Source organism: Ascaphus truei, chromosome 2, assembly GCF_040206685.1.
Source record: "Ascaphus truei isolate aAscTru1 chromosome 2, aAscTru1.hap1, whole genome shotgun sequence".
NCBI classification, from domain to species: Eukaryota; Metazoa; Chordata; class Amphibia; order Anura; family Ascaphidae; genus Ascaphus; species Ascaphus truei.
Window position 1 is genome coordinate 45,780,527 of NC_134484.1, and position 15,981 is coordinate 45,796,507.

Genomic DNA, 15,981 nt, shown 5'->3' on the forward strand with positions numbered 1-15,981 from the left:
ATTAATGATCTGAAATGCCACTTTGCCTAAACTTTGGCAACTTTTTTTCCATGCTTCATGCAATGAACATTTCATTGCTAGCTCTTCAGGGCAAATACGTATTAAAGTCCAAAAATGTTTATTTTGAGATACAGTATTACACCGTGCAAGTTTTTTTATCCGTTTTCTTACCACTGGCTCAAAATAAAAGAAGTACGAATAAAAGTCATGTACAAATGTGTAAAATGTCATTATAATGTGATTGCAATGTTCTCCAGAACCGCAAGCTGATGCATACAGTATGGTGCAGACATGGAACGCAATATCTCAATACACTGGTGCAGAGATGTGACATAAAAATAATGCCTTTCCTTTAGAATTGCGTCTTTACACAGAGCCCCTTTTGTGTCATTCTAATATGTTTCGCAACATGTGTAATAGTGATGCCATGTAAGCATAACACGTTACGTTATTGAATTTACAACAATCAGACCGTTTTGTCTTTTTATGTATTTTGGTCATGAAACGCAAACATTCCCTCACAAAAATTCCCAAAATACCACAAATGATGGCTATATCAGACAGTAGATTTGGATTGTTTTTTGTTTTTATAAAGCTGCAGTTCAAGCAATATCCTACATGTTTTTTTTTTTAAATAAATCAGTTCTGTACTATGCGAAAATACTCGTAGCATTTAAAAAAATAAAAATAAACAATTTTAAAGACATTTTTAATGTTTTCTAATGTAACAGGCATTTTTGTTCCTATAGCAACCATTTACAAAGTCATCCCCCCCCCCTCTTCAGAAACAGCATCACTTTTTTGAGCCCTGCCCCCTCTAGCAGTGAACCAATTGAATCTAGTGCCTGCCTGGTCACATGATCTTCCTCATAGAACTTTGGCTGTCAGTGCAGCAGAAGATTACCCAAGATGCATTTAGAGAACCCACTGTCGAATTTCAGAGATCGATTACAGGAGAAGGGAACGATCAGCAACTTAGCTAATCACTTTTTAGTGTGTAGATTGTATTGATGCACATATTGAATAGGAAAAAAAGACCGCTTTAACTGCGGCTTTAATTAGCTTTAAGTTAGCTTTAATATTGTTTCATGTTATTCAAAAACGAATAAAAAGATGAAAAATAATTTTCAAAATGGACTGTTTAAATGAAGCAATACAATGATTTTATTTTTCCTAGATACATGTAGATTCCTTTTATAGCTTCTCATGTATTGTGTTTATTCTTTCTATGTGAATGGACAAAAAAATGTTTTCCTGTAATGTGTACTATTGTTACAGTATCTCTTTGGGTTATTTACTGTACTTCTATCTTCAACCATCTAACTGACTGTTCCTAAAACAGAAAGCCAACAGATGTTTATAGAAAGCCATCAGGAAAATGCATTGTCCATGGAGACCATGGATATGACAACAAAATCAACAGCATGCAGGTACTTTCAAAAGAGAACCCCATTATTTCATGAGCGCGCGACTTGCACCAAAAACTTACTGATTTTCCTTCATCTCCTCTTCTTCTTTGAAAGACTGTTTTCGTGGGCTATGGTCCTTCGTTTAAATACAAGATCAAGGTACCTCCATTTGAAAATATTGAATTATACAATGTCATGTGTGGTAAGTAACTGACCCAGTTTTACATTTATCTATTATGTGTAACAATTAAACACTGAAACATTAGATGGTGTATTTTTTTTTTTGCACACAAGTAATCTGAGGGTAGGCTTTTGGGAGTTGAGTAGGCGAGAAGATTTTTTGGATATTTCTTAAAGGATGCATGGAAATACAAAGGCCATTACTGCAGTAGCTGTTGGAGGGATTTGAATTTTAGTCTTAATGGCAGAGAACGCAGCGATGGCCAGAAATGTGTGGATGAGACTTGAGAAATGAGGAATATAAACACTAAAGAACCCCGACAAACAAAATTAAGCCATATATGATCAATTATATTTATTATCATGTCAAAGTGTCATGTATGTTTGTTTCATATTGGTTTGTCCACATGGATTTCTAGCTATTTATCCATGTCTGATAAATCCTTTTGGCCATAATGTTATATTTTCGTCTTTTAAAATAAAACCTTTGTACACACAATAAATAAGTGCTATGTATTTTGACATTGTAAATCCTTTCCACGTGTAGTGTGTACAGTTTAGTATACACTATAGAGTATTCTGTAATCCTAGTTGGTATCTCATTTAAGAATGTTAAATGGCTTCTTGTGAGTAAGAATTAAGCGGGAAAATCAGCAAATGTCATAACATAAATTTATAATGCAAATCTATATGTTTTTTGAGCTTCTTGTTCCTGAAAATAAAGTACCCTGAATACATTTATTTTAGGGCGGATCCTATAGTCAAAGTCTGTTTTCTCTGTTCAGATCTTCTTGGTTTAAAGCCTGCTCCCAATAATGGAACCCATGGAAGCCTAAATCATCTCCTAAGACTCTCTTCTTATAAACCAACACTTCCAGATGAAGTTTCTAAACCACTAACAACCGTAATTACTTCATCCACCGTAAATGAAGAATTGGGATGCTCATGCGATGACAAGGTAGAACAGTGACTGCATGATTCACTGACAAGATCAGCTTATAAGAAATGTAGAGCAGCAATTCCCCCCTCCCCTATTTTATTTCTTTTTGTAACCCCTAATTTATATAATTATGTTTACAGGATGGGAATGGGGGGATTTCGTGGAGCTGAACCACGTTATGTTCTCAAGATACTTGGCGCTAATGTTACCTGGTTTAAAGCTCCCTCCAAGGGAAAACCAACCGGCTGTCAGATCTCATACCAATAGGAAGCCACAACATCCGTTGCAGCTTCCTATTGGGCAGCCATGTAAATCCCCTATAAAAAAACAGGAATTAAAATCGTTAAATTCACCAGTATCTTGGGAACCGGGGAGGGGGGGAGGGGATGGGACGAGGGGAGGTCCTAGGAGATTAGAGATTAGAGATTAGAATAACTCCGGTTCCAATCCTGGAAAAAAAAAAAAAAAAAAAAAAAGGACTGGAGGTGTAATTAAGGGGGCTTGTTGCTTTATAGAATAGCAATTTGATATATTGAAGTACAGTACATGTTGGTTTGGGAGACATAACTGTTTGTGTGTTTTCTGAGTCATGATATGCTGTAATTATTAGTAGATTTAAATCATAAATAGTTACTGTAAAACATACAGTATGTGAGCTACGCTGATGGTGGGATATGTTCTTTGTGAACTCTATCCCTTGTAAACTGGGCAACAAGGTATCCCTTGAATATGGAGTATAAAGTTCAACATATGTTGCACACATTGCTGGAGCACTTTCAGTTAGATGGTTACAAGAGAAAAAGATCACTGCTCTGATTGCACTCAGACCCTGCTTCTAACATTGTAATGGTATCTTTACTTAAAACTCATTTGGATTATGTTAATTAAAATAATGTTGTGAAAACACAAAACAAAGGACAACAGAACAATGAAAACCTGGTACTGGCAGTAGCAAGCTTATATACTGTGTATATCTGTTGTCTGCTGCTATACAGTAGATACAGTAACAACATATATTTTAAGTCAAACTATGAAATGAAGTGTTGCATTATGAGAATGCTCTCAGACTGCAATTTCATTGTATCAATGTTTAGAGAGCTCTATATGGATCCGGTGAATATTGTCACAACACAGATATTTGGGCTGCAAGTCTACATGGTTTTATCATTTGGTACTTTGTGGCATTAGAATCCTATCATAATAAGAATGCTTCCGCTTTACCCAGTGTCATTACACCTGCTATTTTAGTCACTGTCTATATCCCTATTCTGGTATAGAGAAAGAAGGGAAGAAATGGCAGAATAGGGTAGGTTGAAGAGAGTTGTCCCAAACCAAAACATCTATCTGACCCTTCCAAAATAATCTAACACGCTAAAGTGGCCCAGGTTAAAAAAAAACAATTGAACATCCTCCATGTGTATTGGAGCTACCAGTGTTCTCTGCTAGCTGCCGTGCCTGACAAGTGACATCGGACTCTCACCGACATACGTTTCGCGTCACACTGGACGCTTCAAGAAGAACATTCTTTTTCTCTTGCGACTATCTAACATGTACCACCTGCAGTGCACAGCCCTGACTACCTAGGCTGAAGCTAAGGTTTCCTATTATCTGTTGTGCTTTCAGTTAGGCAGATTTTATTTAGAAATCTGTTAGATATTTAGATAATATAGATTTTGACTGACTAGGTTTTATATTTTTTTTTTTTACATCTATTTGAATACTCTTGATGATGGGGAAAAAATAAGAGGTTTATCTCATGTGGGGCTGAAATTGGAACAGTGTAATTCATTACTATGCAGATGCAAACCGTTCACTGCCAAATGCAATGTTATTAGAAAATTATTTCATTGCAATTTAAAAATTGTAATGGTTTTAATTTTTAATTTTTTTTTAAACTTTAAATGAGATTAATAAAAAAAATTTTTTTTTTAAATATTGTGTTTTATGCTTGTATGAAAGTGACCTTCACCGATGTTTTTGCTTTCGGTCAAAGATGTTCTACTTGCCTTAACGATTTTGTATTGCATAATGCAACATTTCATAAGATTGATTTTAAAGGTGCAATCACCCTCCAATATGACCTATTTTGAAAGTTAACTGCAATACAGGCTTCATTTTTTTTTCATGACAGGATTGAAGCTGCGGGGTCTTTGGAGCTGAACCCCATTCATTTCAGCTCCAGGGACCCCCTACTTCTGAAGATACTTACCTCTGTAGTGGTGCCGGTATCTTTGTGGAGTTTACAGGTCCTGGTCACGGGGGCCCATAAGAAGCCGCAACGGATGACGTCATGACTTCCTGTTGGCCCCATTTATATGCAGCCATTTCGTTAGGTACACAGTTCTTGCGCTGCATAGATATCGGCACCCCTTGGGGAGGGAAGTATCTCTGGATGCAGGGGTTCCCCCGGAGCTGAAGTTATCATAGTTTTGCTTCGGAAACCGCCTGCTTCAACCCTGTAATTAAAAAAACTAACAATAAGTGAAACTTGTGTTGCTGCTTTACTTCAACAGAATAATAATAAAAAAAGAAATGGTCAGTAATGAAGAGAGGCAAAGGGTAGATTTTGTCCATGAGAGAGGGACAGTAAAACAGCGAGACGTTCTTCACAGTTTGCAGAAGAGCGAGTTGCAGATGCCTCTGCTAATGAACATATGGTTTCACAAATCTAATCTGAAGTCTCCAGCCACAGTTATGTCCAGCTGAACACATTTATTTGTGTAATGAGCTCACCATATACTTGTTTGGGTTCTTACAGTACATATGCATAATTTAAAACGTTTTTTTTATTGTAAGTCAGGGATTATTTCATGTATGTATATATTTTTTCATTTTATGTAAAGAATAAAGCTGAAGAGCTGAATAAACGTCTTTATCTCAAAGGAACAGACGGTAAGAATAATATTCCGTATGAACAATCATATGGTCTCAAAAAAAGTATCTAGGACAATGTGCTTCCACAACTTTAACACTTTTTTCCCTCCTCTTTGCAACATAAATACAAGTAACTTCCTGTGTAAAAAGCCAAACTTTCTTTAAACTTACTATTTACATTTACTGTAAGTACTTTCTATTCCATTCTATCCAGCTGGGGTGCATCGCAAAAACCAGGCTTGTAGACATATTAAAAACGCAAACAAAATGCATAGAACACGCTGTACAAACGTCCTTTCATTTAAAGTAATAATATGGTTTGCAGTCAGGAAATGACCCATTGTGGATAGAGCCAGAAGGAGAATAGCGATGATCAATGTTAAAGAGCAAAGTTAGAGAAACTGAAGCACAGTAAACATCTCTTACAAGCGGCAAAACGCAAGAGTTCAGTCCACGTTTTCCTCATCATTACTTCACAAATGGCATCTCCCATAATATTCCATGACCTCATCCACCAATATTGGATGTCATTTCTGTTGCAATGATAACAGAGTATGTGTTGACTGAATTCTAAGGGGTCTAATTACTGGTTCTATTCTGTAGATTAACGGAAGAATATAGCCAGCAGTGTTAGTCTCTAGAAGTAAGACTGGAATCAAGAAAGACAATAGCATTAGACAGAAAGATAAAGCCATACCAGTGTTTACTCACAGAGACATGGCCCAAGAAACATTAATATAAAACAATAGACCGGGAAGGGAAGTCTTAATATAAACTGATCTTCATCATTTCTCAAAGTACACTGGGAAATAAAACAATGGCTATATGATAAAGAAAAATGGCCAAGCAAAGTATTGGGCCAGGCAGTGCTGCCTTTTTCATGGGCAATTGAGTCACTTTATGTGTAACTGAGCCACTTTAACTTTCCCTAAGATCCATATTTAAAAGAGATGTCGTTATGGGCATTATAGATTACAAATGATGGTAAGTCTACTGCTTATAAACCAATTGTAAGGTACAGAAAATACTAGGTGTTTTTGTTCTACAATGGTTGCAGTAATTCTTGTATTTGTTTGTATTAACAGATGTGGAAGTAGAGGAGCTTAGCAATGAAATTAAGGAGTTGACTTCAAGAAATACAGGTTTGTTTATCCATTATTGATGTAGAATTAAGCTGGTTTTCAGTACTGTAACTCTAAATTAGTCTGATAGAGAATGGTTTGTGTTGAACTTGGTTATTGTACACCTTGTCTGTTATCATTGTGCAATGTTAACATGTACATCCTTTTCCAAAAGAAAAAAAAAGCAGCTATTTATACTGTGATTCCTACCAAGACTATTGCCCTTTATCCAAACTGTCTTTAATTAAGATGAGAAGAGGAAGACTAATGCAGAACTGTCCGTTGCTTTTTACCGTCTTTTTTTCTTCATTGGTTGACCAACAAAAGGAATGCGCACTGAAGTTGAAGATGAGATTAAAGTGTCTTCGATGTTAGAAAGGTTAAGTGGCAGTTCAGAAGAGGCAGATTTAACCACTTCTTCTTCATGGGAAAACCAGCAAGAGAACCCATCAGATACAGAGCAACAAGTTTCATTCACAAGCAGAGCTGGTGAGCCTTTGAAACCAATCATTTTATTGGCTGTCCAGCTCTTGATGGAGGTGAAGGAATCAAATACTTGCATACAGGCCAGAGGTATTTCCAGGATCCAAATTAGAGTATAGGGGGGAGGGGTATAATTAAGTTCCCTTTCTGTCCATGGTGTTTAAAATATATTGAGGCAAGTTTATACAGTAGGTTAAAAATCTATATTTAAAAAAAATCATATATTAAAAATACAAAGCACCCAAATGTTCAAATAATATTACATTGAAGAGGGTTTACAAGCACCATTACATTAAAAAAAAAGCAATAGTTTTTGTGTAGTCCTCTCGTAACACACATTTGTCAAAGTATTTGAATCAGGGAGGGATCAGTATTGAGATTTGAGATTACTTGACTGGCATCCGATAATTACATTTATTATCAAATACATTAATTTCTCTTTTTAATTTATTTTATTGAAGTTTACATTTACATTTAAAGAATTTAATATTTAATTGAATTATATTTTATTTTTTTTGTCAACCGCAAATGTATTGGGAACCAAGGGTTCCCGTTTCAAGTACATAAAAAATAATATATTTAAAAAAAAATTTTTTTAAATGGAGGTGCCGATTTAAATGACAAATACTTTAAGGAAGTTAAACAGCTCCAAATTACATTACATTACATTACTTTATTATTATTTTTTTACACCAAATATACAGTATCTGATTTCCATTACTGGAGACAAATTACCCCCCTCCCCTCCCTTATAAGGACATAATTCGCAAATGTTTCACTGGTTTTTTTTTGTTTGCCATCCTTTGGATCAATAAAAATACAAATATAATATACAAATATAGATGAGACATTTTGACTTTTTTTAACCTCCTCTACTATTTACAGTGGCAACTAAAACTTCCTGAGAAGGGTGCGGTTTTTGTAAGAACAATTATGCCAGAACCTTATGCAACAAAAAAAATGTATGTTCTAAAATGAATAATTTATTGTAGTTTAGATAAAGATGTTGTAGGTGGAGATAAAAAGCATTTATTCACTCACAGTGCGTTTTCTTGGCCTTTTCTAAAAAATTCTTTTGTAATCACTAAATTACGTTCCTTGTTAAAACCTAAACAACGGTGCACAAACTCTGTTCTGATTTCTCTCACACAAAATAGCTCTGGTTCGAATCGAGAAGTGGGCATTCAGGTAATATTGGATGCACAGAGACAGATGTTCTCACTGCTAGAGATTTTGCAGAGTTTCTATTCAAGAGTACAGGCATTATTCCAAAGTTCTCGGTACACAATTCTATTGATCTTTTGTTATTGAAGTAAACCGAAGGTAATGCAACAGAGATGGAAAGAGTCATCTGTTTTCTGTTGTATATTAAGTTATGCCTGCTTTCATTCAAATAGCAGAAAAATACATTACATCACAAATGATATCTCCTTATAATGGATGAGGTCATAGAAATGTGGATGTGATTTGTGATGCAATAATTTACCAGAAGGGGGTAAGTTATAAATCTGGTTTGTGGGCTGCAGAAAGTGTTAATAGTGGTTTAGTACTTTCGACTTCTTGGAAGCTCTGACAATACAGCACTGGTTGTCGCTGATTCCATTGTCTTTCATGATAAAGAATGCTGCAGTTGTGCAGAATTGGTATTTCCTAACTATGCTGTACAAGTCTCTCAAACATTAGTCCTTCTTATACGTTAAGTGCGTTGACTGCAAACCATAATATCACTGTAAACTGTAAATATCACTGTAAACTACTTGTATGTTAATAAACCGCTTTTGTGTAACCGGTGTCTCCACATCCCTAACTATTCCAGATTACCATGCTTCCATTAAGGCTTATTTGTTTAGAATGTAATTGTAATACCTTTCTTGTGTTGATGAAAATTTGGGCCCGTAACTAATGGCATTTACAGTATTAAATTATTTTTTGTTCTGTATCCCATCCTCCACTTTTCTTAAAGAAAATTCAATTAAAGAACAAGTTTAAATAAATATGTGTGTATGTGTGTGTATATAGATATCTATATAGATATATACAGTATATATAGATTATATATCTATATATATATATCTTTATATATATATATAGATATATAGATATCTATATATCACAAAAAGTATGTTAAAATTGATTATTTTGCTGCAATTGGATAAATTATTCACTGGTAAACAACGGGCACACTCCTGCTCTGTGATATTACAGCTGTTATTCTAGCTGCTTCCTGTACTCGTGAAAGGTCAAAAATGCCTTATTTCTTCACCATAAAGTTTCTTTACTACATACTGTAATGCTTCGAAGACTTATTTGTGACCCCATATTTACTTCTGCATTGTTCGAGATGACTGTTCAGTGGTAGCACTAAGAAGCATTTGTCCTTAAAAATGAGCTTGAAATGGCACTCTGATCAGTTCTCTGGATGCAGCCTTTTTTCAGCCATGTGCTGCATACATAACACTCATACATTTAAATATTCCTGCTTCATTAAAAAGATACATTGTGCTGCAATATTTAGTATTTTTTTTTACAAACTTTAGTCACAGTAGCATTCTGAATATTTGTTAAGCAGGCTTTGTTTTGTTTTATTTCCGTTCTTTTTAGATAAAAACCTGTTATATGGAAGACCTGCAGTGCTATTTAAGACAAAATACAGTATTTTGTATCACAGTGATTTTGACAGTGCTTACAGCGAAGCATTCTTGATGCCACTATGGACGTCCTATACTATATCAAAGCAGGTTAGTATGTTTTATTATTGAAAATCTATATTTTATTGTGTAATTGACTTTAGTTTGATTTGATCAAATATCTGCTTGCTCAAATTCTATTTGATACCATTAAAGTTCACTTGAGTTGGTGGCAGTCCAAGCAGCTTAACCACCCCCCATTTTTTTTTGTATTAATATATGCAGCATTTGATTACCTTTGTTGAAAACAAATTACCTAAGCTGCCGATCGATGCGTTTTTCCATTATCGATAAGAAAAATCCTGCTTCTCCAGGTTCACTACAATTTATTCTTATATTACTAAGGTAACATTATCTATTGTTACAGTTTTGCAGCTCAAACTGCTGGGAACATTGGCAACAAATTATCACAAACAGGAAAGTGTTGCAAACATCTTTCACTGCTGAGAGGTGTGCTAAAACCTGCTATAGAAATCAAAGGATGCTCAGTATATTAAAACTCACTTTAAACTGGCATTGAGAGTTTCATTTTAAAATAAAAAAAATGTAATAATTATCTAACACCTGAAGACTTTTTTTTTTTTAATATGAAAAACACATGTAGAATATTGCTTGGATTGCTCCTTTAAGGTCTTAAAGTTAAATATTTATAATGATTAATATATTTCTAAGCAGTAATGCATCGCCTGCCATATGTTACAGCAGGCCTGCACTCACTGTGCGGCCCGCGGCGGCTTTCTGCTCTCCCACTCCCTCCCGAGTACACTCTCCCCCTCCCTCCCGAGTACACTGTCCCGCGCCCCCCGCGAGCCCGCTCTCCCCCTCGCAGGGTAGCACCGCGCTCTAGCATTGAGGCACTTCCTGCCTACTGCTTGCTAGAGCGTGCGTGCAGTCCTGCCTGCTCTGCCGCCGCCTCCTCCACTGCAAGGGGAGGGAGGGAGGGAAGGGGAGGGGGGGGGAAGGAGAAGGGGGGAGGGTTTGAAGTGCAGGGGGGCTTGATGTGAGCTGCTGGGGGCTTGATGTGAGCTGCTGGGGGGTTAATGTGAGGTGCTGGGGCCTGGGGGCTTGATGTGTGGTGCTGGAGGGTTAATGTGTGGTGCTGGAGGGTTAATGTGTGGTGCTGGGGGTTTAATGTGAGGTGCTGGGGGGTTAATGTGTGGTGCTGGGGGGTTAATGTGTGGTGCTGGGGGGTTAATGTGTGGTGCTGGGGGGTTAATGTGTGGTGCTGGGGGGTTAATGTGTGGTGCTGGGGGGTTAATGTGTGGTGCTGGGGGGTTAATGTGTGGTGCTGGGGGGTTAATGTGTGGTGCTGGGGGGTTAATGTGTGGTGCTGGGGGGTTAATGTGTGGTGCTGGGGGGTTAATGTGTGGTGCTGGGGGGTTAATGTGTGGTGCTGGGGGGTTAATGTGAGGTACTGGGGGGTTAATGTGAGGTGCTGGGGCCTGGGGGCTTGATGTGAGGTGCTGGGGGGTTAATGTGTGGTGCTGGGGGGTTAATGTGTGGTGCTGGGGGGTTAATGTGTGGTGCTGGGGGGTTAATGTGTGGTGCTGGGGGTTAATGTGTGGTGCTGGGGGGTTAATGTGTGGTGCTGGGGGGTTAATGTGTGGTGCTGGGGGTTAATGTGTGGTGCTGGGGGGTTAATGTGTGGTGCTGGGGGGTTAATGTGTGGTGCTGGGGGGTTAATGTGTGGTGCTGGGGGGTTAATGTGTGGTGCTGGGGGGTTAATGTGTGGTGCTGGGGGGTTAATGTGAGGTACTGGGGGGTTAATGTGAGGTGCTGGGGCCTGGGGGCTTGATGTGTGGTGCAGGGGGGGTTGATGTGAGGGGTAGGGGGGGAGAGTGATGTGAGGTGCAGGGGGTGTGGGATGTGTGTGCTGTGCAGGGGGGTATTGTGTGTTTGATGTGGAGGGGGAGTATTATGTGTGTGGTTGAGGGGGAGAGATGGGGGTACGAGAGATAGATAGGGAGTATCGCAAAGGTTGATAGTGAGGGGTTCTGGGGGAGATATGATGATGATGAAGGGTGCTGGAGGAGATATATGAGGATGATGAGGATGAGGTGCTGGAGGAGAGATGATGATGATGATGATGATGATGATTTAATCCGTGTGGCCCAATTTTTTTTCCTTGGAGCAGTTCGGCCCTTCTCACGTTACGAGTTGTGTAGGCCTGTGTTACAGTGATCTTGGTATGGCAACTTCGCCTTTACTTTGTGCCATGTGTTGTTATTGCTTCCTCCACTGTGACATACATTAGGAACTTGCCCATGTTCCATTAGTTTTATATTGTGCATTGCTTCTGCTTTTAAATTCTGGGAACAAAATGTTTAAATGAGAGTAGATTGCTGAACATTAGTCTTTCACAAGATACCACAAATATTTAATAGTCCGTATGAGCACCCTGAGTCATCTGACTTAAGAGAGATTCAGTAAAAAAATGTTTTTAACTAATTCCCAACTTTTTATTGAATATGATTTTATTAAAACTTTAAAATGATGGCTGCACATGTGCCAAGAGTAAAGTACATGCCCCCCAAATTATGATAGAAAAAAAAGGGCACTTGGTAGAGGGGAATTTCCAAATGAGTAAAAATTTTCATTTTTGTACAACAACAAAATGAAAGAAGCTTCGCATTTTCAAACTTTTTGCCCCTCCCCTGATGATATGAATGCCAATTAGCTATTTTATTGTAAGGTTCAGATGTAGCCAATGGTATTTTCCCCATTGGCACGTAAATGTTCTAAAGAAAAACAAACATGCAAAATGACACCCACAGTGCATGATTTTAACACACTCCCATTTGTTTCAATGATGCCATGCCAACTTTCACATTAAATGACGCAGCAGCGTTAACGCACTATGGTGCGTTAATGGGTGGAATAACGTTGGCTATATCTGTACTCTGTGTCTCTCCAGTTCTTCATTTACAAACATTATCATGCTGTAACTGACTACGTTTTTAGTTATATTGATCTATCTCCTCCCAATGTCCCTCCCCCCGTAGCTCCAGCGAGTTAAAGATTCCCCCCCAAAAACACGTAATGCTTCTTTTTCTTAATACTCTCATCTCAACTCCAGAATATTTAACAATAATATAATCCTAATTGTAAATGAGTTACTCCGACAAGCATAGTTAGTCACTGTTCTTCTTTGGGGAACAATCAAAGCACTCCTTGAAATGTTGTATGTTGGTATTAAACATTATTGACCAGTGGCAGAGTATAGCTACTGTGCAACATTTCTGTGAAGCTAAACCAGCACACGTTAAGTTGCGGGACAGAAATATATTGGAAATCGAGAAGTGGTCTTAGCTATAATGTTATCTTTGATACTAAATTTAAAAGAAAACCTACTGTCACGGCCCCTTTTATTCTCCAACATCTCCGATTTTGTTTGGGTATTTTTTCCGAATGCCACGCACTTCACCGCGTTCATGCCGCATTCATGCCGAGACAGCGCTAATACAATGCACTAGGATAAAGGCGACCGCGGCTAAAATACCGGAACATACCGCAACAAATACTGCATCTGCCCGTGGTTTTCAAAGGTGCGCCGATACGGCCGCACAAGGATAAAGGCGGCCGCCACTATAGTTTGGACATTTTTAGTCATCCTTTTGTGCTGTCTACAGTTACTACTGACCTACTTGTGATTTTTTTTATGTATTTGTGCAAGCCAGGACATTCGATGATCACTTTAACTTTATTGTGCTATTTTGTTAATATACAGTCATTAATGCTATAATTGTATTTTTTGTCTTCTAAATGCAGGCAGATGTATCTATAATCCCTGAGCACTTATCTAACTGTGTGAGACTTGACCCACGCATTTCACCTGGAAACAGTCAAAGTTGCTCTGCTTACAAAACAGATAAGCCGATGTCGTATGGATTCCTCTTTCCACCGCGTACGTTTTATGTATAATACTGTATCTGTATTGAGACAGGTACTTTTGCAAGAACTTTGTCTGAGCACAGAGCTTTGCAAGTTATGAAATGGGTAGTCACACTATTATTTCTCTCTGGTGCCAGTTTTTTGCTGACTACAGCCTGTTCTTACACAGTACAGAGACTAACCTTGAAAGGATATGTATGTAAAAGGCCAAAGCTTGAGCAATAATGTCTCAAGAGCAACAAGGTTGTGTTTGATGGGAAAACAAGTTACATGTTCAGTATATAATCATAATTAATTAATTTTGTAAAATGCCTAGAGCAGTGCAAATAGAAGCACAGTTTTCATAGAATAGCTTCCCAGCAGAGGAGCTAGATGCTAATACACTAAGGGAATTCATACCGGCTCAGGATAGACACAAGGGTATCTTAAAAATGAAGGAAAGCCAATGAACGTATTGGGTCTGAGATGTTTAGCAGCAGTTTCATACAGAATATCTTGTTTTACATGGGTGGTTAGGGGGGAACTGAGTAACTGGTATATGAAGAGGGGGTAATGGCTTCATTTGTGACTGCTGCTCCTATACTGAAGGTGCAATCTGTGAGATCCAATATTAAAATATTGGGGTTTTTTTGTTTGTTTTTTTAAAACACTTTTGTATTTAAAAATGTATTTACTACACAGTACAGTACTGTATATAGATTTTACAGCAGTATTATTTAATTAAAATATGTGTATATTACTGATAAATATAACACATTGTGTGTACATTTCCTTTTTATTGCTTACTTTTCAAATTCTTATTATTTTGATAATGTTTGTGGTTTTGAAGAAATGCAGTGCAACATATTTTGCACCAAAAGGTGCAAAAGAGAAGAGGTCTTCTTTGTGTTTAATGGCTATACACAAGCAGAGTTGAAATGAAGAGTAGTGCACAGTCAAAAACTGGAGGAGAAGGGTCCATATAATGCAAAAAGAATTTAATAGAAAGACAATAGCATAGAGGAAAAACATCCTACGTGTTTCGTAGCTTAGTACTTTATCAAGGAGCTCCTAATATGGGCTAATTGAAAAAGTACTAAGGTACGAAACACGTAGGAGGTTTTTCCTCTATGCTATTGCCTTTCTATTAAATTATTTTTGCATTATATGGACCCTTCTCCTTGTTTTTTGGCTGTGCACTACTCTTCATTTCAACTCTGGATTTCGACTTCAGCAGCTGCACATCTCCTCCAGTCTAGGAAGTGGGTGAGTGTGAGTATTATTATTTCCCATTTAAAGCTGCAGTCCAGTCTTTTTTTTTATTTTTTACATTTATTTTTTTACTTCAATAGTTTCATGTGTGCAATCTCTAATTACCTAAAGAACTGTATAGCTGCAGGTCAATTTGTTCTCCATGTATTGATAGGTCGAAATTTGGTGAAATATTAAAAGCTGGGATTTGTTTATAATCTGCTTGTCTGTCAGTGGAAGCTCATGAATATTCATGAGCATTCCTGCACTGACATGTGCTAGAGGGAGGGCAGGGCTGACAGAGGGGTGTGCCAGGGCTTGTGACAGGACATGAAGGGGCAGTGCCTTAGCAAATGGCTGTTAAAATAGAATACAAGAAAATTGGTCTTTCAACGTTTTTTTTTTTTAAAAAAACAGAAAATGCTAAAAGTATTTTTTCTTACTACAGAACTGATTTATTAAAAAAAACACACATGCAGGATATTGACTGAACTGCAGCTTTAATTGGACATTCCCAATGAAAGAGAGTGGTTGTGATTCTTTCACTCATCCCCTGTTTTCAGGGATCATCTGTCATTGTCAGTATTTCATGGACATACTCACCTTATTGTATATATGATTATTGATTCATCCATCTCTCCATAAATCTGGATTTATTCATCTATATTTGTCCTGTACTAGAGCGTTCTTACCCCGTTCTACATCTACATTGAACCTATACACAAGCAGCCTTCGTTTCTATTTTATTTCCATGCTTCAAAGTGTAATTTTGAATGTTTTGCAGAACTAAGTTCCTCTGCAGAAGCAAAATACGATGCTCTTCTCATTACAAATGTCGTTCCCATATACCCTGCATTCAAAAGTAAGTAAAATATTTAATAGTGCATCACCATTTCTTTTCTTCTTTTAATGTACAGTAGATGTAAGGTTGGTGAACTGTGGTATACGTTGACTACTATGTATGACACTACTAATGCAAAGAGTTTTTGCCTGTATCAGAGATGGATTAAAAACCCTAATGAACAATGAAGCCGTTGTCCACTACTGGAAAATTATATTTTTGCCTTGACAGATTGTGTAAGCCTTCGGCTGTAAAAGTATATATGAAACCCATAGCTTATTCTATGTATATATATTTGTATTTCTTTGACCTTTCTAAATATATA

The 15,981-nt window shown here is 37.4% G+C and overlaps 1 protein-coding gene across 6 annotated transcripts in view; it reads left to right on the forward strand.

The window, feature by feature from the left end:
• ENPP2 (ectonucleotide pyrophosphatase/phosphodiesterase 2) overlaps positions 1 to 15,981 on the forward strand; it is a 110,694-nt gene that overhangs the window by 79,038 nt on the left and 15,675 nt on the right. For 3 of the 6 annotated variants that reach the window (XM_075582386.1, XM_075582369.1, XM_075582372.1), the window contains 8 exons: positions 1,343 to 1,430; positions 1,524 to 1,611; positions 2,375 to 2,547; positions 5,373 to 5,421; positions 6,489 to 6,545; positions 9,609 to 9,745; positions 13,463 to 13,598; positions 15,600 to 15,677. In XM_075582386.1, the coding sequence (XP_075438501.1) occupies positions 1,343 to 1,430; positions 1,524 to 1,611; positions 2,375 to 2,547; positions 5,373 to 5,421; positions 6,489 to 6,545; positions 9,609 to 9,745; positions 13,463 to 13,598; positions 15,600 to 15,677 (806 nt within the window). Of the gene's footprint in view, positions 1 to 1,342; positions 1,431 to 1,523; positions 1,612 to 2,374; positions 2,548 to 5,372; positions 5,422 to 6,488; positions 6,546 to 6,851; positions 7,014 to 9,608; positions 9,746 to 13,462; positions 13,599 to 15,599; positions 15,678 to 15,981 lie in introns of all 6 variants that reach the window. The other 3 variants (XM_075582376.1, XM_075582381.1, XM_075582387.1) reach the window with 2 other exon arrangements.